This window comes from Caretta caretta, chromosome 7, assembly GCF_965140235.1.
Source record: "Caretta caretta isolate rCarCar2 chromosome 7, rCarCar1.hap1, whole genome shotgun sequence".
In the NCBI taxonomy this organism is placed as follows: Eukaryota; Metazoa; Chordata; order Testudines; family Cheloniidae; genus Caretta; species Caretta caretta.
The window spans coordinates 123,102,977-123,128,768 of NC_134212.1; the positions used below are offsets into that span (position 1 = coordinate 123,102,977).

General features: G+C 58.0%; 1 protein-coding gene and 1 long non-coding RNA gene across 10 annotated transcripts in view; one reads left to right on the top strand and one right to left on the bottom strand.

Annotated features, from left to right (window-relative positions):
- The window catches only part of SEMA4G (semaphorin 4G), a 105,477-nt gene that overhangs the window by 65,705 nt on the left and 13,980 nt on the right, over nt 1-25,792 (top strand). For all 9 annotated transcript variants that reach the window (XM_075131105.1, XM_075131106.1, XM_075131102.1 and 6 more), the window contains exons 3-10: nt 9,964-10,112; nt 17,155-17,217; nt 17,315-17,413; nt 18,804-18,897; nt 19,428-19,541; nt 20,833-20,996; nt 21,139-21,308; nt 25,322-25,466. In XM_075131105.1, the coding sequence (XP_074987206.1) occupies nt 9,964-10,112; nt 17,155-17,217; nt 17,315-17,413; nt 18,804-18,897; nt 19,428-19,541; nt 20,833-20,996; nt 21,139-21,308; nt 25,322-25,466 (998 nt within the window). The remainder of the gene's footprint in view (nt 1-9,963; nt 10,113-17,154; nt 17,218-17,314; nt 17,414-18,803; nt 18,898-19,427; nt 19,542-20,832; nt 20,997-21,138; nt 21,309-25,321; nt 25,467-25,792) is intronic.
- Nucleotides 824-6,430, bottom strand: LOC142072840 (uncharacterized). The gene is made up of 2 exons (XR_012669446.1): nt 5,649-6,430; nt 824-4,783 (listed from the first exon to the last, which is right to left on the bottom strand). It is a non-coding gene; the product is annotated as an uncharacterized LOC142072840 (long non-coding RNA).

A 25,792-nucleotide genomic window follows, 5' to 3' on the forward strand; every position in this document is an offset into this window, starting at 1 on the left:
CGATTTCTGCTCTCCACGCCCACGTGCAAATGGCATCTCTCCTCCGGTTCCCAGGCCTTTGTGCCAGCGTGTGTATCCTGCTGTCCCAACACAGAATCGTACACTGCAGGGCCCCGGGCAGGGAAGACAGAATCAGTGAGCAGAGGGGGCTCCTGTGACTAGCCGAGGGAAGATTTGCATGGTCCCAGCCTCCAGGCAAATCCAGCCAACCCAACCCAGGCCGTGAGCGCAGGAAGCACGTGGGAAGCGCGAGCAAGGCCAGGTCTCAATCCGGAGCGGCCCTATGCTGCCAGCAGCTGGTGTCCTTCCATCATGCTGGAGCCTGGGTGGGGTCAGGCTGGCTGGGATCGCTCTGCGTTAGAAGAGAATAATCACTCCAGGTGAACGCGGTAATGTGACAGTTCCTAAGTGTAAGCGGGGGAACAGTCCTGCTATTGTGGGGAACTTTCCTGGCTTCTGCACGACCCCGGTGAAGTGGGCTAGCAAAAGGATCTGAGTCCTCGCTCCCACTTCCTTTACCCAGTGGCCTCCCTGCCCTTGAGGACTCCCCTTCCACTCTCCTGTCTGGCAGAGTCCTCGTAACCCCAACAAGGCTGGGCCCAGGATTCCTGGGGGGCTCGACCCCCAACCCTGCTGTGGTCACCTAGGACAGGGTTAGGGTGTCCCCGCTCCGGGGTACTCTCTCTGCCCTGGGCCCAGGATTCCTAGGGGGCTCGACCCCCAACCCTGCTGTGGTCACCTAGGACAGGGTTAGGGTGTCCCCGCTCCGGGGTACTCTCTCTGCCCTGGGCACTTCTCTGACCCATTGACCATTACATACAAGTTAAAGCAAATGCAAGTTATTTAATCAACAATTAATTTTGAAAAGAATAAGGGAAAATGGGAAAGGTTAAAGGAAACACATCACCCCGCTCTGTGGCAGGGAACATCACAAACAGTGTCTCTAGAACGTCAGGACAGTTCACAGCCTGTTCCTTGTAAGTCCCAGGCCCCTTCTCCGGCCCTGGCCGTGCTGCAGGGATGCTGCGGGTTGGACACTTGCTTTGGTGGTGGCCACACGCTCTCAGGCTCTAGGTGGCAGGACCCTTCTTCCCAGTGTCGCCCCCGCCCTGTCGGGGTTACCAGTCCCCCTCCGAGTCTGGCCTGCAGCCTCCTGGCTGAGGTGTCTCCCTGTGCTGGGCCCACTGCCCAGGGTCCCCCCTCGCTCTTCCCAGCTGCTCACCGCACCCAGCTCCGGACTGCTCCAGCCCCAGCTCCACCACTCGGTCTCTGCACAGCTGCTGCTCTGCCTCCAGCTCCCGGGGCTGCTGCTCTGGCCCCTCTGGCTCTGGTTGCTGCAGCTCTGCTCCTAGGGCAGGTCTGCTCTGCAGGCTGCTTCTGTGACTCTGCTCCCAGCACTGACCTGCTCCCTGGGCTGCTTTTCTGGTCCCTCTGGCTCTGGTTGCTGCAGCTCTGCTCCCAGGGCAGGTCTGCTCTGCAGGCTGCTTCTGTGACTCTGCTCCCAGCACTGACCTGCTTCCTGGGCTGCTTTTCTGGTCCCTCTGGCTCTGGTTGCTGCAGCTCTGCTCCCAGGACAGGGTCTGCTCTCTCTGGGCTGCTGGATCTGGCTTTGGGGCTGCAGCTCTGCTCCCAGGACAGGGTCTGCTCTCTCTGGGCTGCTGGATCTGGCCCAGCTCAGCTCAGGCCCCTGCTTTCTCCTTAGCTCAGCCCCACTCTGTCTGACCCAGCCAATTCCAGCTCACACGGAGGACCGGACCTCCCTGGCCTCCTGACTCCCTGAATAGCCTGCTCGCCCTGTCATTCAGGCTGACCTGGAGCATTGGCCTCTCCCCATTGTTCCTGGGGACTGTCAGTCTCAGGGTCCTGATTCCCCAGCGACCCTTCCCCCTTGTAGTACTGGGAGTTAGCCAACCAAAACACCCCCACTGACTGTTAGTAAGGAGTCAACAGTCCCCTTACATAAGGCATAGGTAGCAGGCCCTCCTGCCCTGTTCCTCTGGCTGTACTCTGGCAGAACTCCCGGTGCTTTATCTGGGAGGCTGCCGGAGAGGAGAGCTCTGGCTTTGGGCCGTTGTCACGACCCACTGGGTGGGAAGCTATGTAGAACGGGGTTCCCTCCCCAGTCATTCCCTCAGAGCAGAAGCACACTCCGGAGCGCCTTGGCAAGGCAATCAAAGGACGCCCCAAAAAGGAGGACAAGTGGCTGCCAGCCCTCCCCGCCACATGGCCTTTTGGATCTCTTCCCTGGGCCACGCAAGCCTGACGGTCTCAGATCCGGGCAGGAACGGTCAGCCGCCGGCTCTCCAGGGAAGCAGTGGTTGCCGGGGTGCCATGGCTTTTGCACTGTCTAGCGCTCCAGGGACCTTCGGGGAGAGCATGCCGTTGCCTGGCGCCGCGTGAGGTCACTGACTCCGAAAACCAGCGGGGAACGCGCATGCTGCGACTGCTGGCAAGTGCCTGATTTCCCACGTCGCAGCAGATGGCAGCCGGGGTCCTGTCGGTGGGGAAGTCACCTGGTTAATTGCAGCTCTTGGCCTCAGTTGCCTTCCCTCCCCACGGCCGGAGCCTAGAAAGTCGTGTTTGTTTCCTGGCCGCTTTGGAGAGTCGCTCTGCAAGGCAGGTGCCTGCCATCTGTTCCCACTCCCCTCAGCCAGGGTTCCAGCAGCCTGGAGGTCAAGATCAGATGGTTTGTGCTTTGCTCGGGCTGGGGGGGATCCTTTATTTACTCTGCACAGGCCTGTTTGTTTGTAAAAGTTTAACGATGCAAATACCTTGCCTGTCTGAATTCCAGGTCGTTTGGGCAGGCGGTCGTGCACCTCAGTTGTATGCACCGTCACAGTGATGGCGTGTGCAGTCAGAAAGGCCAGTCATTTAGTGGACTGGAAGCTCTTTGGGGAAGGGACTGTGTCTACCTCATTGTATGTACAGCATCGTGCACAGTGGGCCCCCAATCCTGAGTGGGGCCGCTGGGCAGGACTGTACAATCAATATTACATGTGCAAAAGAATAATACCTGGTGTTTCTAGCAGTCTTCAGCAGCAGATCTCAACATGCTTTACAAAGGAGGGCGGTATTATTATCCCGATTTTACAGATGGGGAAACTGAGGCAAGGTCACCCAGCAGCCCAGTGACAGAGCTGGGAGTAGAATTTAGGTCTCCTGAATCCCACTCCAGTGCGTTATCCACTAGGCCATGCTGCATCCAATTGTGTGCCTGAACTTTGTGAAGAACTGGCCAATAGCAAAGATCTCAAACCCCCTCACAGCCATTGCTGGCTTTTCATGTAGGATGGAGATGGACGGATGGACAGACACACACTCATTCACTCTCTCTGTCTCGCATTATCTGCATTGTGCCAACAAAACTGATGCACAGAGAGGTTAAGTGACCTGTCTAAAGTCACACAGTGATTCCGAGGCAGCGCTGGGGACAGATCCTTGTTCCTCGCTCTGCTGTTTATTTAGTGCGTTGTTATTAGGGAGTGGACCCTGTGGTGCTAGGCGCTGTATATACACACCCTGAAAAGACAGCCCCCGAGCTTACAAGAGATGTGACGTGCTCTAACCACTCCACCGTGCTCGAACAACCAGCTCTTGAGTGTTCCTGCCGAGCAGGGAACGGGGAGAGGATATGCTGGCCATCTCTTTGCTCCTTCTTCCTGGCACCCGTTGAATCCAGCCCTGGTGCCACCTTCCTCAACCCGTCCCTTTCCCCTGCTGGGCGGGTTTGAGTTGTTGCGGGCCAGCTGCCAGGCTCTTGCTTTGTGAGAGCTGATGAATTGCTGCCAGGTGGCCAAACTCCCCAGCCCCACCCTCTCTCCGTCCAAGTGAAATTGGGGTGAACTGGCTGCTTCTATCGGTTGTCTAATGTCAGTGCTTTGGAGAGTGAATCCTGGGAGCCCAGCTCTCGGCCCTGGTTGGCTGGTTACATTCATGGGTGTGGGGCTGGAGCCCAGAGTGCCCCACACTAGCCTCACCCGTTCTGTTTCATGAATAACTTTAGTTTCTGCAGCGCCCTCCAGCCCAAGGATCCCAACGTGGTTTCCAAATTTCAACTGATCTGCAGGGCCCGCTTCCACCGGCCTCTGAAATGCAGCCACCTCTGGGGCGAAACCTGGCAGCTATCTAATGGCCCCGCGCAACGGTACATAACAGTTCCATCCTCTGCTAGTCCTGGACTGCTTCCTTGAGGCCAGACAAGATGATTTAATGGTCCCTTCTGGCCTGAAAAGCTGACACAGGAATTCCACCTCCCTGGCTCTTTTCCTGCACTTTCAGTTGGATGTGGAAATGTGGCAGAGAGAAATCTGCTCTATGGCCGATGACCAGCCTGTTAAGACCTCAGTTTTGTGCCTCCTCTGGAGGCCCCTTCGCGTCGCTGACTCAGTGCTGGGTCAGAGGGAAGCGTTTTTCTCCTTGCAGTCCGCAGTGGCACTTCTGCGCCAGCCAGGTGACCCTCGGAGGTTTCCCCCTCCTGGGATCCCAGCACCAAGGGCGGAGTCCCTGGGCCAGGTTACAATCTCTCCCTCCCCGTTGCTGGGGGATGGATCCCTCGCAGAGTGGAGCTGGCTGCCTCACAGCCATTTGGGGATCGCCTTTGGAGCCGTGAGGGGCGTTGTGCCAGCCACGAGCTCCTCTCCCTTGAGCTTTGGCCTTCAATAACACCTGGCGTGCCTGAGAGCTGCATGGGTGGTCTGAGCGGTGTCCGTCCACACCTGAGTCCCTGCTGTCAGCTCTGGCTCTCGATATCTCCTGTCTCGAGCGCAGCCTCCCAGAGGGGAACCTGGGGCACGGAGAGAGGCGGCGATGTGCTGACGTCTGCTCAGCGGCAGAGCCAAGAATCAAACCCCGGTGGCCTGATTCCCCCGCCAGTGCCTTAGCCGCGGGCCTGGGCCTTGGGGGCAGGCTCAGCAGAGGAGCCAAGGGCCCTGACACAGGCTGGACTGAAGCCCAGCGCCGCGCTGAGCCGTCTTAGGGAAAAGCTGCTTCACTTCTCCCACCCAGCCGACGACCACAGTCGGCCACTCGGCCTCCGAAGTACCCCTGGGGGAAAGATGCGGGCAGCCGATGATGCCACTTGTGCAAACGTGGGTCCAGTGGGGACTATGTGGGCCACTGCATAGGCCCTGACTTTATTTTTCCCAGTGGGTCTCCACCCACAGAGTTGGTGCCTATGGGCCAATGGATAAGGCACTGGCTTGCAAGCTTGGATTCTGCTCCCAGCTCTGCTGCAGGCCAGGGCGACCCTGTGCACGGGAGTGAAAGCTGCATTCCCTGTTCTGTACTAAGCTTTGAGCTCTAAAGGCTGCAAAGAGCTCTGGGAGGGCTCAGGGTCGAGTGGTGCGTGTATGTGACTGCGATGGGCCCATTGCACCTGCTCTCCAGAGAGTTATGAGCCAGCCAGCAGGGGCAGCAAGGTCCCCCATGCTTCCTGCACCTAAACGGGCTTCGATCTCCTAGCACCGGGCTGGCTCGGCCCGCCGGGCTGGGGCCTGAAAGGATCTCTCAGCGGCGCAAATCGGGGTGGGGGGTGAAGCCACAGACAGACTGTGCCATTGTGGGGAGCTCATCTCCTGAGCTGCTTCACCCTTCAGCACCTCCAAAGCCCAGCTGGCAGGAGCCCCCGCCTGGGGCTTTTGGTTAGTTACCTTCTTTCTGCAGGCCCCTCAGGATTGGGCCCAGACGCTGTTCCCGCTCAATGGCTCCTCGGCGGCCTGTGTGAAATTAGCGGCAGGAAGCACCCCGCCCTCCCCCTCGCTGTTGGGCTCGATTGTGCCCCAGGTGAGCAGCCGCAGCAGGGGGACGATGAGCTGGGTGGGCCACAGAGGCTGAGCCCCTCTTTTCCCCTAGCAACTTACTAAACCCTTGGAAAGCTCCCTCTGTCGTGGAACTGGGCCCCGGGAGCACCTCGTCCTTTGTCCCTCCCGTTTCGAATTGCAGCTCCTGTGCGCGTTAGACCCAGGAACAAGACACAAACCTCAGACAGCTGCCTCTGGGCACCTGTAGGGAGACCGCACTGCTGCTTTAAGGAGTGGGTGGAAAGTTTGGCTCTTTTCCCTACAGTCGCAGTCAGGTTTCCGTGCGTCTTCCTTTTGTGCCTGGCTCTATAACTCCTAAACAACACTATTCCTTGATGAATTCCAGCCGGACTCTGTACACAGCCCTCAGCCGGGCTCTCCAGGGATGTGTTTTCTTCTCCTTCCAGCCGTGGAAAGACATCAGTGTCATAAACGGTGTGATTTGTTGTAGCAGGACCCAGACACTAGTGGCTCCTGAATCTGAAGAGGGATTTTAATTGGTGAAGAAAACTTTCCAAAATGAGACTGAAAGCAATTAGGGCTGTTTGCTTTCCACAAGACCTTCCTCCTCATTTATTTCTTTTGTCCTCTTCGCTCGTTAGCCAAGCTGGTTAAATAATAATACTCGATGTGCACGTTCAAAGTGCTTTACAAACGTTGGTTAATCCTCACCCCTGGGGCTGCTTTCAGTTTCTTCAGATGAAAAGGTCTTTTTTTGGGTGGGAAAAAAACCAACACTTTTTAAAAAGAAAGGTGCGTCCCATTTGTATGGCAGTGTTTTGTTTCCCCACAGCCAGGGGTTTGGGCAATGGAAATGGAATGTTTGGGAGAATGTTTTCAGGAATTTGGGGGGCTTCCCGCATACATTTCACCCACAAAACTTAAAATGTGCTCGTTCGAACACTTCCGAATGAAGACAGTTTTTAAGTTGTTCACTAAACGGGTTTCCGGCCGGCTCTGCCCCAGTCCCTTCCCTGGGCTGGGTAAGGACCCCACGGTTCCGCTTCTTAAACCAGGGCAAAGAGAAGGTGACTTGGTGAAGGCCTCAGAAGGAAGCAGTGGCAGATCCAAGATAAGGAGCCCCAGTTCCTGGCAGTTAGTCCTTCGCCACTACACTAAATCCCTTCCTAGGCCACTGGCTTTTGTTTTCATTTTTCCCACCATGCTGTGAGCCCAGTGACCGCGCGGGTGTGAAATGCCACAGGGAAACATTCTCCGCTTTGCCCAGCGGCGTGTGCTTCCTGCGTCGCGCTCCTCTGTGAAATGCGACAGATCGGCCTGTCTCGCGGCAGCAAGGCCTGGGGATTCCCGAGCCACCGTCTGGCTGGAAACGGGCCCCTCTTCGTGGCCCACCAGGCCCAGTCTCCTGGCTTAAAACCCGCACGATATGGCGGATTCTGGCTGGAGCCATCTCCCGCTCGTGAGGGGAAGTCCCACTGAGGCCTCGTCGCCGGGCAGAAGAGGCACCAGTTTAACTAACGGACACAAACGCTCATACGGCTGGCCTGGGTGGAGACCGTTTCAGCCGGGTCAGAGGGGCTTCGCCGAACTCAGGGAACGTACACGCGACAGGCCCAGCATCAGCACTGCATCGGGCTGCCTGCTGTGGGACTACCCAGCTTTAAAGTCGAGTTAAACCAGGGCCGTTGTACCGGGGAAAAGGTGCCACCCACAGGCCTAGCTTATCCCCCCTTCCTGCGTGGGCAGGGCGATAACGCAGCCGGTAAAGCACCCCGGCTGCAGCTGCCCCGGCAGTTACAGCCGTAAGGCTCCTGTGGCTGCACCCCAGGCCGGCGGTGCGGAGGCCCGTCTTCCTGCGGCGTTTGTGACATCACAGCTGCTCCCCCCCGCCGCCGGGTGGGGCTTTCCCACTTCTGCTTACGAAGCCCCAGCCGGCCTCGGCCCCCCCCAAGGGAAGCAGCAAGCCGCCAGCCAGCCCCCACTTCCCGTCTCTCCCTGCCCCTGGGCGTGAGCCAGGCTGGCAGCTCTAAGAGGAACTGAACGGGCCACGGCCACAGTCATGGGCAGCCCTGCCAGCTGCTGCCATTTGGAAAGGTGCCTTCTCCCAGCCGAGATCCCCTCTCCCATGTGGGCCCTTGATGCAAGCCGATGTGGGGAGGTCCTATAATGCACTAAAGCCAGGGGGCAGGGGAGACACTCTGAGCAGGGACTCACTTGGGCTGGCTTTGGGCCCATCTGCTGCCTCAGTTTCCCTCTAGGCTCCAAAGTCTCCGTGTTCATTTTTCAGGGCTTCCCCTGGCTTACAGCCTGGCCTGCAGCCTGCCTTGCCTTCCCTCCAGCCACACGACTCCTTGGTGGTCCTCTGAGCGGGGGCTTTTCACCCAGTAGGCTCCTGCTCCCTGCATGGCTCTCCCTCTCTCCCTGACCTCAGGCTGCCCTTCTCTTCCCCCTCAGGCCTGGTTTCTAGCCCTCTGCTGCGTCCTGTAAGTCCCACACCCATTTCGTCCACCTGGAGAGGTGGCTACCCCTGGCCTGAGCCCCCAAGCCCTCAGACGGCCAGCTCAGCTTGTGAGAAGCTCCCTTTGCCAAGTGGGAATTGAGAGGGTATAACAGTCCGGGGATGGGCTCCTGGGAGTCCCTGATTCCTCGAATCCCTTCCCCAGCTTCCTTCTGCATTAAGCTCTGGTTGTTCACCCTCCCTGCATGTCTCTGCTCCTGTTCCCTCCTGCTCTCTCTCTCCGCTCCCCTCCGTCCTTCCTCCCACTTTCAGCTTTGCCCCTTCATGCTGCCCCCTGTGCCCATGTGCCTTCCAGCAGGATGCCCTCCCTAAACCAGTCTCCCTCCTGAAACCTCTCTCCTGCCAGGACGCCCTGGGCCCAGCATGCAGTGCTGTTGTTGCATGCTGGGACCCACTTCTCCACGGACCCCCACCTCCAGGATAGAGGAGCAGCAGCTCTGTGTCACCATGCAATCCTTTGGGCAAAGTCGGGGGGGGGTAGGGGGCTGCCCCCAGCACCTTCCCCACCCAACTCCACAGCTGCAGGAGTTTGCTGTTCCCGTCTGACTGTAAAGCACAGATTCATGTTTCTTATGGACGCTCTTGAGCCAACGCAAAGAATCATAGAATCATAGAATATAAGGGTTGGAAGGGACCCCAGAAGGTCATCTAGTCCAACCCCCTGCTCGAAGCAGGACCAATTCCCAGTTAAATCATCCCAGCCAGGGCTTTGTCAAGCCTGACCTTAAAAACCTCTAAGGAAGGTCCAGATACGAGCGTGAAATAAACCCAGCTGTGCAGCAGCAGCCCGGGGGAGTGACAGCCGAGTGCCTGGTAGATGCATCACTTAAACACAGATTGGTGAGAGAGAGGGGTTCCCTGGAGCTGGGGGACCCGATACAGCAGCCCAACAAAGAGCAAGCGCTGAATCCAAGTGACCAGGACTCAGCATCGACAGCTGGTGTGCGGCTCGCGGGCACTTCCAGAGATGAGTCACACTGGCTCCGGGGAAGCAGCCTTGTCCTTCAGCTCCTAATAAATGCAGCTCAGAAGCAGCGATCACATCTGTCTGCATGTGCCCTGGTGCGTCTGCGGAAGGGCATCGGTTCCTCTGCTCAGACTCATCCAGACGCTTGGTTTCCTTTTCCCACCCCGTGTAGATCAGCTGGGTGATCTCTGAGGGTCCCTTCCAGCCCCACATTTGTGTGAGTCCGGGAGATTGCTCCAAAACCCACGTTGCTGCCTACGCATCCCGACGCTGAGTGCTGTCCGCAGGTCCTGCTTTGCTTTGCCTGTCTACGGGAGTGACAATTCCGCTGCAGTTTAGTTCTGCTTGGCGCGCACACGGCCAACAGACCCCAGGTCCGTCCTCTTCTGGAGGTGCAAACGGTTTCCCCGCTGTGCACGGCCAAATCCTGAATCCTTCTCCCCCCTTTGAAATCTCACAATAGCACCCAGGAACCTCCGGCCCGGGCCTGGGAAAACATACGTTCATATAGATCTGCAGATACCAGAGAAGTGGATTTCCCTTCTAATGCCAGTGAAGTTATCCCCACTCCTGTCTCATGCAGGTACATTAGAGGTGCAATTCACCCCTGTTTGGTGGGCTAGGACAAAGGGCTAGTCCCAGAGACCTAGACCTAGATGACCTGAGCCAGCTAGCCAAGTGTCCTGTTCTAACACTGCCCTGTGCTTCTCCCTCTGCAGAGTTGTCCGACGTCCGGCGCTTCAGCAGCCACGCCCTGAACTACACCACCCTGCTGCTGGAGGACGAGAAGGGGATCCTCTATGTGGGAGCGCGAGGGGCCATATTCGCCTTAAACTCCAGCAACATTGCCGATGGCTCCCAGAGGGAGGTGAGCAATATCCCGCCTGGTCTTGGCTCCCTTTGCAGCAGCTTTGGCTGAGGTTCCTGCATGGCCAGTGGATTGTTTTGGGTGCGGCAACGATGCTGCCTGTAGGAGCCAGCTGAGGTCACTCAATTAGGGTGAACTGCAAACAGAACGGGGCAGACAAACCCCTGGTGGATATTCCAGTACGTAGATTTACCAGAACAGCCTCTGTCTTACCTCACTGGTTACTCAGAAGTCCAAACAACGCCGTTCCCTTACATTGCCCAGCCTCCGGCCTCCCTCCAGACACACATGTCAGATATGATGATGATTACTGGAAGTGTTATCTCATCATATAAAAGACAAGGGTCTTCCAGTCCCAAAGGATCAGCCACACACCCAGGTCCAATGATAACTTAGATCTTACCCAAAATTCACACTGACAGCCAATGCTTGTTAACGAAACTAAAATTTGTTAAAAAAGGAAAGAGAGAGAGAGTTTGTTGAAAGATCAATATACAGACAGACTTGAGTTCCATTTCTTGAGGTCCTGATACCTAGCAGAGATGGTGAGTTTGTAGTTGCCAAAAGTCCTTTTAGAAATAGTCCACAGGTTACAGTCCAATGTCCATATTCAGGGTGACTCCAGTCAGTGACTGGGGATCTCAATCCTTATGGCTCAGGGTTTCCCCTTCTTGAAACCCAAAGCAGATCTAAGATGAAGAAGGATAGTGTCCCAGGGTTTTTATACATTTCCAGAAGCCTTTTGACCTGAGAAGACAATTGGCTTAACTTTCCTTCTCCCAAACATCCTGGCAATTAGCACAGGGTCATTTATCCATTAAACAGGTTACCACAACCTTCAAAGAGACATCTAGACAACAGTGCTATTTCACTCAAGTGTCTTCCTGAATATTAACACTCCTTTTTTTTGATCTTTGAATCAAAGCCATAGTAATAGACAAGACTTGTTTGCTGACATCACAAGCCCTGAGCACACAGCTCCCCTTTTCTCTCTAACAATGGGGCTGCATTTCAAAGCTCTGTTCATTTCCATCTCTTCCTAACCAGTCTTTCGCAAAAAGAAAAGGAGTACTTGTGGCACCTTAGAGACTAACCAATTTATTTGAGCATCTTTTAGTCTCTAAGGTGCCACAAGTACTCCTTTTCTTTTTGCGAATACAGACTAACACGGCTGTTCCTCTGTAACCAGTCTTTAAAGTTCGGCCCTGGGTCAGGTCAGTCTGGGAGTTCATTAACTCTTTCTGGCCCTGTGTCACCTTTCAATGAGATATTAGATTCCACTCCGAACGTCACAGGTGCTGAGTATCAGGCATCTGCAGCTGGGCAAAACCAAGTCACTGGTCACTTGAAATCTTCTCCTTGGCTCCTAGCTGCCTTTTTTTTTTTTTTTTAAATGACAAATAGGGGTCAGATTGGTATGGGGGGAGGGCAAGGTGGTAGTATTTGTCTAAGCTCCACCCACAAATATAAGCCCCACCCACAAAAATATACTCTGCCCGTGTGTCCCCAAAACGAGGCCTGGCTCCCAGGAGAATGTGTGGATCGGTGACCTTCCCTCTGCTTCCTCACACAAGCAGTGACAGAATGAACAAGGCTGATGTCTGAATTGGCGTCCCTGGGTGTCTGAGCTAACCCCTGGCAGAGCTGAATGAGGCGGTTTTCACTTCCTCTAGCGATTGCCCCAGGCTCTCTGCCTCAGTGACACTTGTCACATTTTCAAGATTGTCTTCCTAAGGAGGACAGCTGCAGACTTTTTATTCTGTTCTGCAAGCTGAGATTCTGGAGAGCAATTAACAGCTCCGGTTGGATGCTCGTTAGGGCTGGGTGAGACACGGTTTTCTAATCCCAGGAGAATTTTCAACAGTCTGAAAAATGTTCCTGTCCCAAATTGTGGAAAAAAGTCAAAATGTCCAAAATGTTCAAGAACCAAAGATCCACTGTCCAGGTCAGTCCAAACGTAACGTTTTGACTTTTTTAGCCTCCCCCCACCCCGCTTTTTTTTTTAGTGTAAATTTACAGACATTTCTTAACTAAAAGTAATTTTGACAACAAACCGAAACGTTCCGGTTCGCCTGTCTCTGGTCTCTTTGACGAAAGGTTTCCAAGTCTGGTGTTCTGTTGATCCTGACCGAGTTTTGTGAATAGTTTGGGTTTCGATAAATTAGCTTTTTTGGGGGAGGGCGGGGGGGGGACACCTGTTCATCAGAGAGTTCCCAACCTGGCGGTGCAGGGAATGGGGCATGTGCTGGCTGTTTCTGAAGCCTGGACTTAAAGGGCAGAAATGGGTCGGGTTCCCCTAGCCGTTCCCAAAGCCCCCTGTGTTGCTGTCCAGTTGATTGGGGTGACGACCATTGTTCACCGCACCTGCCCTCTCTCTGGGGCAGGAACAAGCGCTTTGCATGCTAGTGGACGGCTCTGGGCTGACAGCCCCAAAGGAGACGCCTTTTACAGGTGCAGCAACCACAGTGCAAGCAGCTCCACTCCCGCCCACAGGACCAGGAGGCCGAAGGAGGCTGTTCCTTGGCAGAGCAGGCAAAATTGACTCTCAAGTCCATGAGAGAGGGAGGATGGGCATGTGGCTAACACACAGGACTGGGACCCAGGAGATCAAGGTTCTTTTCCCAGCTTTGCCTCAGGATCCCCACGTGACCTTGGGCAAGTCACTTCTGTGCCTCAGTTTCCCATCTGCAAAACAGGGCTAGTAATCTTTCCCTTGTTTGCCTGGCTGCGTCTATGGTGAGCTCTTCAGGGCAGGGACCTTCTCTCATTATGCACAGCGCCTAGCACCAGGGGGCCCTGATCTCGGCTGGTGCTACCATGATTCCAGCCATTAGTAACAATGACCAGGCTCCATCATCTCTCCGTTGCCTGACTTAGCTGAGCTAGTTCTTGGTACCAAGTGAGTTTGGTCCCAGCAACCCCCTCTGCCTGACCAGGGTGCAGATTGCTGCTCCTGTCCTTCCCCGGGGTCTCCGTCCCCTCCTGGGGCCGGGCCATCACCCCGCGGGCATACGGGTCCATTTCAGTGACTTGCCACCACTCCTGCATATTGGGGTTGGTCCATCTGTCCTCCCAGCTGATGCCCTCAAGTGATTCTCCCTCAAAAGCTCAGCTGCTTTACCTTCTTCTTTTGGGGTACATGCCAAGCCCCCCGGCAATGCCGGCTGTTGTCCGCTGAGCAAGGTGGGCTGGGGAGAACACCGTTCCTGCAAATTCCTCCCTGGGCCCTGGCACCCAGCAGCTGAAACCCAACCCAACCCAACCCATGGTTCTATAAAGCACCCGGTCTGGGGTCACAGGTGTTAAGACCAGACGGGGCCCCCCGGTAACCTAGCCAGACCTGCTGTAGAGCACAGTCTGTTCACCCTCACCCAGCAGGGAGCCTAGGAATCTGGAGCAGGCCAAAGTCCAGGCTGTTTGCCCCAGGCAGAGCGTGGCGGGGGATTGGGGTGCAGGAGGGGGCTGGAGGGAGCCGGGGGCAGCGTGTCCTCAGCAGTCAGCCCTCCCTCGTGGACTCTGCTGGTCCCCAGCCCAAGCGCGGCCACTTGGAGGAAGCGCTGCAAGCCTCACTGCTTTGGCCAGGCTCTCCGCTAGCCCCACTGCCCGCTGTTCAGTCTCCCTTGGCAGCTTCTTACGGCTGAGGCGGGCGGGGATTGTGGAGCACTGGTTCCCTGTGCCGCAGAAGAGCTTTCATCTAAAACCGCGGGCAGTGCGTCCAGCCAGGACGGCGACGGGCACCAGGCAGCATCCGTGCCCATCTCGCAGAGCTCCTTACCCCCAAACCCCACGTGGTCAAACACATCTGGCGCCCAGCTCCTCCCCAGATGTGTCCCCAAGTGACCTTTAACCCCCGGACCCACTGGCCCCCCACATGCCATGCTCCTGGGCTGCCATTGCAACACGGTCCACTGAAGTCCATGCAGCCTCCACGCCAGGCCTCGCAGGGCATCTGGCCGCCCGGCTGCTGGGCCGTGCCGCAACTGAAGGAGCCGTCAGCAGCGGGTCCCCTTTGTAGGCCTGTGGGTTTACCCCTGCCCTGCAGCTGCCTGCTGTGGCTTTGTCTTCGTTTCCTTTTCCATCTGCTGTGGAAATGACCCAGAGCGGCGCGGCGAGAGACGGCGAGCCACCCGCTAGCTCTGCGTGTTCGAGCGGCTCGCCTGCTCTCTGGCTGGGAACGGGGTGCAGCAGGGCCAGCCGGCGGAGACTCCAGAGATGGTGCTGGGGGACGCCGGCAGACGGGCGGGCGAGGGTGAGCTGTCCTCTGGTGGAGGGGTGGTTTGGTCCGAGCTCGGGCTAGCTGCCCAGCTGCTGTGGCAGCTTTTGCTCGTCTGTGGCCGGCCGGGGGCATGCCAACGTCTCTCTGGGAGCCTTGCGACTGTCCTCCATGAATTGCCAGAGCCACCCAGCAGGTGCCAAAGGCAAGCGCTCACTTGCGAATCTGTCCACTCCTCCTCCCCAAACTCATGGCATAGGCAGCACCCCCACCCCGGGCTTTCCCAGCTCTGAATCCTGTAGGCTAACACCTTTCTGCCCAGCCCGGCTCCTGGGAGCTCCGGGGGGAGCAGGCCTGGGATGATGCGGGGGGAGAGGCATAGCCTGAAGGCAGTGGGGCAGGCAGCCCGGTTAGTGGAGCTGCCAGCTCCCCTGCGGCCAGTTCAATGTCTCCTCAAAGCTGGACGCCTCGCCCCATCCTGGATCCTTCTCCGCCTGTCTGGCTCACGCCCCTCGGTCCAGTGTCTCCTTCCTTGCAGCCCCAAGCCCCAGCACCCTCCCCCAAGCCGTGACCTCTGTAACCCACTCGCGGGTGCTCCTGCTGCTCCCCTCCCCCAACAGCCCATCCCGAATGCTGCCGCTAAAGTCCTTCCCTCCCCCCGCCCATGCTGGGACACCCCCCTCTCCGGATCCCCTGGCCACCCCTTCCTGAAGAAACTTGACACCTGCCGAGCGCCCCTGTCTCCCTCCCCTCCAACTCTGCAGCTGCTGCTGGGTGCCTGGGACAATGGGACCGCCCCCCAGGGTGCTGGCTCGATGGGATGAACTGAGCCGGCACATCCTACCCCAACACTCTCTGCCCAGGGTCTCCTGCAGTGCCAACCCAGAGGCCCCGATGAGGGACGCTGTCAGAATGGGCCTGCAGGACTGGTGGTAGCCGACAGCTAAGGATACGTGCCCACAGGTGGTTGGGAGGTCAGACCATTGCAGGATAGAGTTAAGGCTTTCCAGCCATTAAGTCCTTCCAGATCCTGTTGTCCTGGACACACACACAGCCTTTTGTGTCCCAATTTTAAGACATCCCCCACCCCCGCTGACGGGAGCAGCGGATGCGATTTCGCAACCTGACAAATAGGCGGGTGATGAATCTTGTCTCTGCCCTCCCCCGCGAGGTGCCAGTCCATCCGGAGGTCTTACTGACAGCCAGGCCGTCTCTCTGCCAGCCCCGCTGCATTGGCAGGACGGTGTCGCTGGGCGGTGGAGGGGCATTTTTGCTTCCCGTCTCTGTCTCTCCGAGCCTTTCCCACGAGGGGCCCCTGGGCTTTTGTCACGACGGCAGCAGTGTCCCAGTTGCACGATAGTTTTATTATGCATATTATGTATTTATTATGTGTATTATGGTGGCACCCTCTCTGGCCCATGCCTTCTCTGGCCCAGGACGTGGTGGGTTTGGGCACTAGAATTTCACATTGGAGGGCAGTGCCCCCTCCTGGGGTGGATTCTCCAGCGCATAAGCTGGGTGATTTAAGCTCCTTCCGGTTCTGTTCAATCTCTTCATCCTTGATTTAGATGACGGCATAGAGTGTCCACTCATTCAGTGTGCGGACAATACCAAGCTGGGAGGGGTTGCAAGTGCTTTGGAGACAGGATTAAAATTCAAAATGATCTGGACAAACTGGAGAAATGGTCTGAAGTAAATAGGATGAAATTCAATCAGGACAAATGCAAAGTACTCCACATAGGAAGGAACAATCAGTTGCACACATACAAAATGGGAAATGACTGCCTAGGAAGGAGTGCTGCGGAAAGGGATCTGGGGGTCATAGTGGATCACAAGCTAAATATGAGTCAGCAGTGTAACGCTGTTGCAAAGGCAAACATCACGCTGGGCTGTATTAGCAGGAGCGTTGTAAGCAAGACACGAGAAGTAATTCTTCTGCTCTGTTCTGCGCTGATTAGGCCTCCACTGGGCGCCACATGGCAGGAAAGATGTGGACAAATTGGAGAAAGTCCAGAGAAGAGCAACAAAAATGATTAAAGGTCTAAAAAACATGACCTGTGAGGGAAGATTGAAAAAACTGGGTTTGTTTAGGCTGGAGAATAGACGACTGAGAGGGGACATGATCACAGTTTTCAAGTACATAAAAGGTTGTTACAAGGAGGAGAGAGAAAAATTGTTCTTCTTAACCGCTGAGGCTAGGACAAGAAGCAATGGGCTTAAACTGCAGCAAGGGAGGGTTAGGTTGAACCTTAGGAAAAACTTCCTAACTGTCAGGGTGGTTAAGCACCGGAATAAATTGCCGAGGGAGGTTGTGGAATCTCCGTCACTGGGGATTTTTAAGAGCAGGTTGGACAAACACCTGCCAGGGATGGCCTAGATAATACTTAGTCCTGCCTCAGTGCAGGGGCCTGGGCTAGATGACCTCTCAAGGTCCCTTCCAGTCCTATGATTCCATAAGTGGGACAAAGTGAACTCGTCAGTCCGGACAGTCTGCCCCTTTGCTTTGCGCGGGGAAGGCAAGGGAACTCAAAGCACTAAAACCCCAGTTTGTGAAAGGCATTTTCCAGGTGAGTTGGGTGCTTCTTCTGCTCAGCGGGCCCCCGGCCTGGGATTAATAGCAACCAGGTCTTTATTTTAGTCAAGAAGCGCGGAAAATAAATGGACCCAGGTATGGGGCTGTTCCTGGCACTGGTCAACCTGCCATTAGCGTTTACCAGCCTCGTCGGCTCTTTAGGGGCTTCGGTGACATCACTCCAGGGCGTTGCGGGGCAGCTATCGTCTCCACAGCCAGGAGGCGCCGGTGAGTAACGACCCCTTTCCCCTTCACAGATCCAGTGGGAGGCGTCTCCGGAGAAGCAAACCGACTGCCTCCAGAAGGGCAAGAACAACAAGGTATTTGCGGCGGGGTCTCTGCACGTGTGGGGGGCGCGGGCGGCCTGCAGGCGCGGGAGTCGGGCCCCCGCATGATGCTCTTTCTTCCTCTCTGCAGACCGAGTGCTTCAACCACATCCGGCTCGTGCAGAGGCTGAACGACACTCATCTGTACGCCTGCGGGACCTATGCCTTCCACCCGCTGTGCGCGGCCATCGTGAGTGCAAGCACGGCTGGTGGGGAGGGAATTCACGAGGAGGGAAACCCTGGCTGGGTGTTGGATGCTCCCTCCGTCTTTGTTCATCGCTCCGTGCTTCCGACCCCGTCACAGGCTTCTGTCGCTCTTCGGTGCTCTCCCTCCTGGCCGGCAATAACCTCCTGGCAACAAGTTGCCGCCAGCCCTCGTGGTTGATCCATGGACCCGTTCAACGCAGGGAGCGGGGCATTGTTAGCCAGCAGGGGGCGCTCCAGCCAGCCCTTCTTTGGAAGGGTTATGGGCCTGTCACTTTATGAGAAGGAGAAAAACCCCTAGGGTTGAGTTTTTCTTCTCGGGGGAGCTGGTTGGATTGGTTCAAGGCCCCGGCTTGTGGCTGTTTTAGAAACGTGAAGATGGGCGGAACCGTTTTCAGGAAACGTAAAGGGGAAAAACGAAATCCAGGGACATCAGTGTCTTTATTTGAGCGTTCCCCTCACAGCGTCTGCAACCCGAACCCCCCTGCCCAGGCCCTCCCGCGTGACAGTCACAAATTAAATGTGGCTCGCAAGGAACATGGCTGGATCTTGGCCTCCACCTCACTCTGCCCCACCCAGCGCAGGGAGTGAAAGAGTCCATTCTGGGCTTTCTGTTCTTCACCTCCAGTCATTGATAAACAGGAGAGGGCACATTTTAAACCAGTGTGTGGGCTTTCATCTGAAGGTCCCTTCGCTGATGTCAGACATTGTGGACATGGGCATAGATAGGGGTATCAAATTTATAAAAATAGTCAGGGCTGGTGGAAGGTTGCCTGACACTTCCATTATAAGACCCTGTTTTCAGTTGCTTCTGACCATGTCTGTCTGGTAGCCACTTGCTCCGTTAGCTAGTCTAGGCGTCTGGTTGGAAGAGCCAAGCCCTGGTAGCCGCCTGATTCCACCGTGTTCCCCAGCCCGCCGGTAACGATGGCGCATCCCGGTGGGCTGGCTTCCAGCAGTGACAGCATGGCATGCCCTGAGACTGGCAGGGTGGGTGGGGATGGTGGCTCTCGTGCATGGCCTGGGGGGAGGCCAATGAGCGCTGGAGCTCCGCATCCCCAGGCTGCCAGCTTCCGCCCGGCCTGAGATGGGCAGTGGCTGACAGTCGTAGCCATTTGGGGGCTCTGTGATTTGCATTGGTGGGGGGCAGTCTCTGCCCACTTGCCTGGTCGGGAAATGCCCACATCACAGGACGTTGGTGTGGTTGTCTGCCCCTGGAGGGGGGTCCTGCCAGCTCATGGCCTGGGGAACGTGGGGGAACCTCACCTGTCCCTGATCCGTGGCTGCATGAAGGCCCCTGGAGCAGTGGGTGCTGCTTTCATGCCGTCCTGCCCAGCCCAGCGGCTTCTCACCCCCTTGCTCCCCTCTCTCTGCAGGATGCCGACAGGTTCGCGCTGCCGTCCCACCTGGAGGAGGGCAAGGAGAAGTGCCCGTATGACCCCGCCCGCGGTTACACCGGCCTCATCGTAGGTAGGTGGGGCCGCTCACCTGGGGTTCCCCGGGGAGGTCGCAGCTTGATCTGGCTCTGGGCTGTCGCTGAGTGAGTTGGAGCAGCCAGGAAGGTTTTCCCCCTGCCCCCACCCAAATCTCTGTGCACCCCTCAGGGGCTGGAGCCAGCCTCTCCCCACCTCTCCTTTCACAGCCAGTCACCTCCCCACAACGCCCACCTGCCGCATGGCATGCCAGTTCCCTTCTGGCCCGAACCCTGCCCGAGCCCTAATGAAGGAGAAATTCTCCTCCCCTCCCTCCCCCCCGACAGGGTCTCTGCGAGGGTCCAGCCAGGTGCCGATGCGATCAGGGCTGGGGAGCAGTGTCCACGGGCACCACCTGTTCCACGTTACGTAGGAGTCCCCGAAGTGGGTCCAGCCTGGCCATGCGGCTTCCCCTTCCTCCACCCTCCTCCCCCAGCCCCGGGCCTAAGTGATTGGGATGCAGGTTGGGCCGCACGTGGCTAAACAGCTGGGGGACCCTGACCCATCCTTCCCCACCCCCGATCTCAGATGGCGGCTTGTACACGGCCACGCGGTACGAGTTCCGCAGCCTGCCGGACATCAGGCGCAACCTGCACCAGCGGCCCCTGAAGACGGAAGAGTCCCCCGTGCACTGGCTAAACGGTAAGATCCAGCCCCCAGGAGAGACCTGAGCCTCCCCCTCCGTTGCCGGCTCTGAGCCCCCCTTCACCACCAAAGGCACTGCTGCCCCCTCCGGGCCAAACCCTGCCGTCCTCGGGCAGAGTAACGCCCAGGGGACATTTAAACGGGCAGAATAGACTCGTCTGAGTCAGCCCCGCGTCACCCGGGGTCTGAAGGGCGTCCTGCGGTCCGAATCTCGGCTGTGCGTTTGATCCGCAGCCTGGCACCTCCTCGCTGCCCATCTGGCATGTGGCACAATGTGGTGCGCTCGGGGGGGGGGGGGGGGGGTTACACTGCCCTCCGACGCGCCCAAGCTGGGCCGAGGGCGTCAGCCGGACTCACGAGGGCGGGTCGTTCCTGTGTGCTTCCGCAACGCCTCGCCCACCTCCAGATCGTCCGGCAGACGGGCGGGCCTGGCAGTGGGGCAAAGATGCCCGTGGCTCGGTGGGGCTGCAGATATTCACACAAACGTGGGGAGGTTTCTGCTCCTTATGCCCGCCTTCCCCAGAGCGCCAAACGGGCCTGAGCCATGGAGAGGGCAGAAGCCGGGGCCTTCTCCGTTAGCGGAGAGCAGGGCAGAGGGGGCATGTGTGGCATGATGTGCCACGGTCACTGGAGCCTAGGGCCGTCCTCGGAGCCTTGGCACTGATCCTAGCAAGCTGCCTCTGTGCTCACTCCCCGGGAGGGCACGGCACTGGCCACGGAGCGGGCGGCTCTGCTTTGTCCATACGGCTGAGTTCCTTCCTCCTTCTCGTGTTTGTCCCTTCAGTCTTTGCCCTCCGCCTCTTTTTGGGGAGTGTCCTGGCAGTGATCGCTTTCCAAACCTTTTCACACCCTTGCCCCAATGTTGAGTGGCAGCCCGTCCCGCTGCCAACCCTGGCAAGAACCTGCCCCTGGGAATCTGGGTCACTTCGGTGACAGGGCACCCTGAACCTCTTGCCATGTCTGGGCGGGCGGGGTGCCCGAGATCACTAAGAGTTGGGGGGTTCGCTAAGCAGACCAGCATGGGCACAGAGGCCAGCTGGAGTGCTCAGAGCTGGGTGGGGAGGGGATGAGACACAGAGTTGACTAAAGTGCGGATCTCAAAGCTCTTGTCAGGCCCTGCAATAACCCTGCAGGCAGAGGGGTGGGCGGTATCATCCGTCCTTATTTAGAGTGAAGGAAGCTGAGACATTCAGAGGGAAAGGGACTCAGGCAGTGGCAGAGCTAGGTACCAATCAGATCCACCACCCACCCGGTGGTGGGGCGCGTCTGACGCCGGTGCTGTTTGCAGATGCAGAGTTCGTGGCCTCTGTGCTGGTCCAGGAGAGCGTGCGCAGCCCAGTGGGGGACGATGACAAGATCTACTACTTCTTCATGGAGCGGGCGGCCGAGGAGAGTGCCTCCTTCGACAAGAGCCAGGTGGCCAGGGTGGCCAGAGTGGCCCGGGTGTGCAAGGTAAAGAGACGCTGCCGGAGCAGCTGTGGGGGGGGGGGGGGTTGGAAGCACCCCAGTCCCGCGGGGCTCAGAGGCTGTGATGGGGTCAGCCCAGGTGACAGCCTCGCCCTCTCCCAGCGCGTCCCTTCCCTTCCCTTTGCAGAGCGACCTGGGTGGGAAGAAGATCCTGCAGCGGAAATGGACGTCCTTCATGAAGGCCCGGCTGGTCTGCTATATCCCCTACTACGAAGTGCTCAAGGCCGTGCACACCGTGGACGGGGGCAGCTGGCCCAGCACCGTCTTCTACGCCATGTTCACCTTGTCGGCTCACTGGTGAGTAGGGTTCTGCTTTCCCCGCGGGGCCCACAGGCTCGTCCCCAGAGCAGGGTGATGGAGCCACTGGGGGGACGCGGGCTGGAGCAGTTCAGCAGGGTCGCCTGGTCCCTTGCGGGCGACCCCGAGAGCTGATGGAACGGCTGATCCCCTGCCCCTGGCCGCACGGGCACCTGCCCTGGTCGGAATAGCTGGTTCTGGCCATTCCCCTCATGGACACGTCACAGCTCCTCCCCCTTGCAGTCCCCAAACAGGTCCTCCTCCACTGCGGGTTCTTCCAGAAACTGGCCCTCAGCAGTGGGCTCTGTGCTTTGTCCACTGCCAGCATCGGACCCGTTCCCCCATCACAACCCTGCTTGGCCAGGCAGGCTGCCGGGCCGGGTCCATGTGCTTTCAGCTCCCTGATCTGTGCCAAGCCAGGCCCTGCCTCTGGCTCTCTCGGCGCACTCTGGGTGGGCAGATGTTCCTCCTAGCGCCCGCTTCTGAGAGCTGTGCACAGGCTGTGCAAACTGTTCCCAAACCAGTCCCTCTTTCCTATAGACAGCCCAGGATATACGCAGCTCCAGACAGCCTACTAAACCACCCGTACGCCATCCCCTGCCTCAGTTTCCTCCCCACTCTGCAAGGATTTGCAGCATCCTTGCAAGGGTCCTGGACCGCCCTTCCCCTCTCCATCACTCTGTGTGGGTTTAAAGATTCGTATTGACTCTGGGCCTGTGTTTCCCCTTCGTGGGGAAATTCTACTGCTCCAAATACTCCTCCTGGCCAACCACATGGGTAGCTCTGGTTCCCCCAGCTCAGGCAGGCTCTTCAGCATAATCCTTGTCCTGCCAGAGCGCAGACGGTAAGGTTAACAACTTCCTTTGTTCAGTCTGCCACTTCTTCCAGACCAAGGGGTGGCTATAGAGACAGGGGGCCCCATGGCTGACTCACACCTAGGGTGACCAGATAGCAACTGTGAAAAAACGAGAATGGGGATGGGGGTAATAGGCGCCTGTATAAGAAAAAGTCCCAAAAAGAGGGACTGTCCCTATAAAAACGGGACATGTGGTCACCCTACTCATGCCCCATTGAGGCATTCACTGATACAGGAATTTCACCCAATGAACCAGACTACCTGAGCTGTACATAGCCAAATCCCGCAAAGCGTGTCCCCCTCCGCCCCACCCCAAAGTGATGATCCACCTCAGTGTGCGCAGATCTGGCCACACTCCGCAGCACAGGAACGTACATGTAGGGACCGTGAGAAAAGCCGAGCCCGTCGTGTGGCTTTGAACAAGCTCTTCGTCGCAGAGCGACGCGCCTACGCACCGTCGCATGGGGCGGCTCGGGGCTGATGATGGCACTGCTCCTGCGAACGGTGCGAACAAGACGCAGTGTATAAACGTGTCACTGGGAAAGCGCAGGCCTGGGAAAACCCAGTGCCCGGAGCTCAGGAGGACACTGGGACGGCAGAGAGAGAGGTGGTGTTTTCCCGAATTTGCTGGATTATTTCCCAAGCTCGGCACTCCTGCTCCACAGGGGGCTTTCTGCTCTCACCGTCCGTTCCAAACACGTCGGGCGTTGCAAACGTTTGGGCCCCAGTTTGCAAAGCTTCATTTGTGCGCAGAGGGCAAACCTGGAGAGCAGGGGACCGACAGGGCACAGAGAACCCATCCGGAGCCCGAAGGCTTCCTGCAGCGCGGTTAATCGCTGCTGCGTGCGTTACATCGCGGGTGGCAGGGGAGGGAGTTGAACCATTCTGGCAGGCTTCCTATCTCCGCCTTATCTGGTGGAAAAGCAGCCCAGTTAAACAGGAGGTTTAGCAGGAACAGGAGCTATTGAGGAGCCGGGGTGGATTTCACTTGGGCATATCCGTGCTCCAACGGCCGTTTTAATGGAAAAGGGCATTTCCTGTTGGTTATTGACGTCGACATGAATTCTAATGAATCGCTGCCTGGCTAATTAGCCGGGCCTGCCTCTAGAAGCCTGACACTGACCGTGGCTATTTATAGCACAATGGGACAGGGAGAGCAACTGGGAGGTGCGGAGGGGATGGTTTCTATAGAGAAATTCATTAATGATCACTCAGGCGGCTCATTAACCCCCCAGGAGTGGGTCTGCCGGGGGAGTGTGCAGGTAGCCAGGAAGAATGCAGGTGGGAGAGGGTTAAATTAAAAGGAGAGCAGCTGAGGCACCTAGCCTAGTAGGGGCCCTGCTCCACTCTCCAGTGAGGCAGCAGGGTGAAGATGAGCGGGTCCTTTGCGGGGAGGGGAGGAAGCATCTCGAGGCAGCAGCAAGCAGTAATCCATCCCACTCCTGCTGACCAGGGACCTGGAAACCACCTCCTGAGCTGGGTCTCCCCCAGGTCCCCATCCCCAGTGCCAGCTTCTCGCACTGAGCACACTGGGTGAGGAAGGGCAGCGGCCCAGGGCAAGCATCTCTGGGGATCACAGGGCCACCCCGCTACCAAGCCTGGAGCTGGGCGGTCACCCTCCCAGCTGTACCGTAAGCTGGGCAGAGGGCGCTGGGCCGGGGCTCAGACCTTGGTGAGGTCAGCAACTGGGAGGTGGGAATGGGGCCAGGCCAGCAGTGAGGAAGAAGCCCCCTCTCACTCCACCCTACTGTGGGGGTGGATGCCAGGCTGTCTGGGGTTGGGAAGGAATTTCCTCTGGAGGCACAGGGGCTGTAGGAGCCAGCGGGGCCGTGAGAGCCAGCAGGGGTCCCCCAAGCCACGTGCAGAGGGCTGACCGCTCACCAGGGGCTGTGCTTTCTCGGCTCTATGCGACGGCCACTAAACAGAGGATCTCCAAGGGTAGGTTTAACAGAGTGGGGAAACTGAGGCACACATTGTGGCTGGGGCTTGTCCTGACTCCTGGAGTCCTTGAATGGCTGCTTCTCTCCACCTCCCTTCCTGCTGACGTGCCAGCTTGCCAGGCCTGGCTGGGCAGCGTTCCTCTCTGGTGAGCGCATGCCCTGCGGGCTGCGGGCCTGCTGCGCTCAGCACCTCCAGCAGGCCGGGTCTGGGGCACCCTTGGGATCTCCCTGGAGAGCCCTGCGCTTGGGAAATCGCCAGCCCTAAGGCTCCCAAACTTGGGGGCTCTTCCCCGACCTGCAGGGGCTCTGCCTGACACTCCCCCACCCCCCGCTGAGGCAGGAGATGTACAGCGGGTGACCCTGCTATTGCCGTGTACCCGTTAGCATCTCCGTTCCCTCTGAGCTCATCTCTGGTGCCTTTGGGGCTGATCTGCCCAGGCTGCTGCGTGCAGGGGGTGGCAAACAGCGCGGGGGTGCCGCGACCTCACTGCCGGAGCGAGGCAGCTGCTGGGAGCAGAACCGGAACCACTTGGGCTTTTGCTGGTTCCTTTTGCGGAGCAGCCCACCTGGGAGACCAGGACCAGAACAGCACAGGGGCTGCGGGGCGGGATTGAGGGTTGTGTGCTGCCCGGATTGGTGAGGTCGCCCATCTGCTTCCTATGCTGGGGTTGGACAGCGGCTCTGTGTCGTTTGTGGACGCACTGTCCATTCCCCCGTCCCTCCTAGGGCCTGCTGCGCCCACGTCCCATCCTGCCACAGCTCTGCCAATGCCAGCTGCCGCTCTGGCGTTTGCCAGCCAGTGCCTGATGGAGCAATGGGGGTCTCTCCGTTTTCCATTCCCTTTCCCTGGAGAGACAGTTCTGGGCCTCAGGAAACTGGGGTTCTCTGCCACTGCCTTGCCGTGTGACTCTGGGCAAGCCCCTTCCCCCTCTGGGCCTTGGGTTCCCATCTGTAAAATGGACATTATGCAACAGATCCACTTTGAGGTCTCCAGCTGCTGGTCCGTGGGATGGCCCTGTTGTCATTTCAGAGGGCAGCAGCTCCTTGTCCCCCGCCAGGAAAGCCTGGGTGTTTGGAGCTGTTTCTGTAGGCCCCAGCTCTCAGTGAGGGAGCGGGCGGCGTGGTCAGTGGCTGGGGCGTCTGGCGGACGGAGCAGGGAGGTGTGTGTAGCCCGTGGGGCGGCCACGGATCGCTGATCCTGTCGCTGTCTCTCCTAGGAGAAGCATGGAGGCATCCGCCGTCTGTCAGTACAACATGTCTGAGCTGCAGAGGGCTTTCGAGGGCCCCTACATGCAATACCAGGACACCACCCGCAAATGGACCCGCTATGACGGGGAGGTGCCGGACCCACGGCCGGGCTCTGTAAGTGACCCGGAGACGCCAGTGCCCCCTGTTGGGCTGCAAACATGCCCTCGGGCTTCATCCCCAGGAGGGATTGGTGAGGGGCCACGAAGGCCTGGATGCTGGTCCCAGCTCTGCTGCTGACTCACGGCCAGGCCCACCGGTTCCAGCATGCATGGCTCCCTCCTCGGGGCGTGGGGGTCAGGGGTTGGTGCTCGCGCCCCAGCCACTTCCTGAGTTTTGGGAGGCTGGGAGGGGAGGGCGGGAATCAGCTGAACATGAGCTCCCAGGGCGATGCTGGGGCCAAAAGGGCGAATGCAATCTGGGGCTGTATAAATGGGAATCTC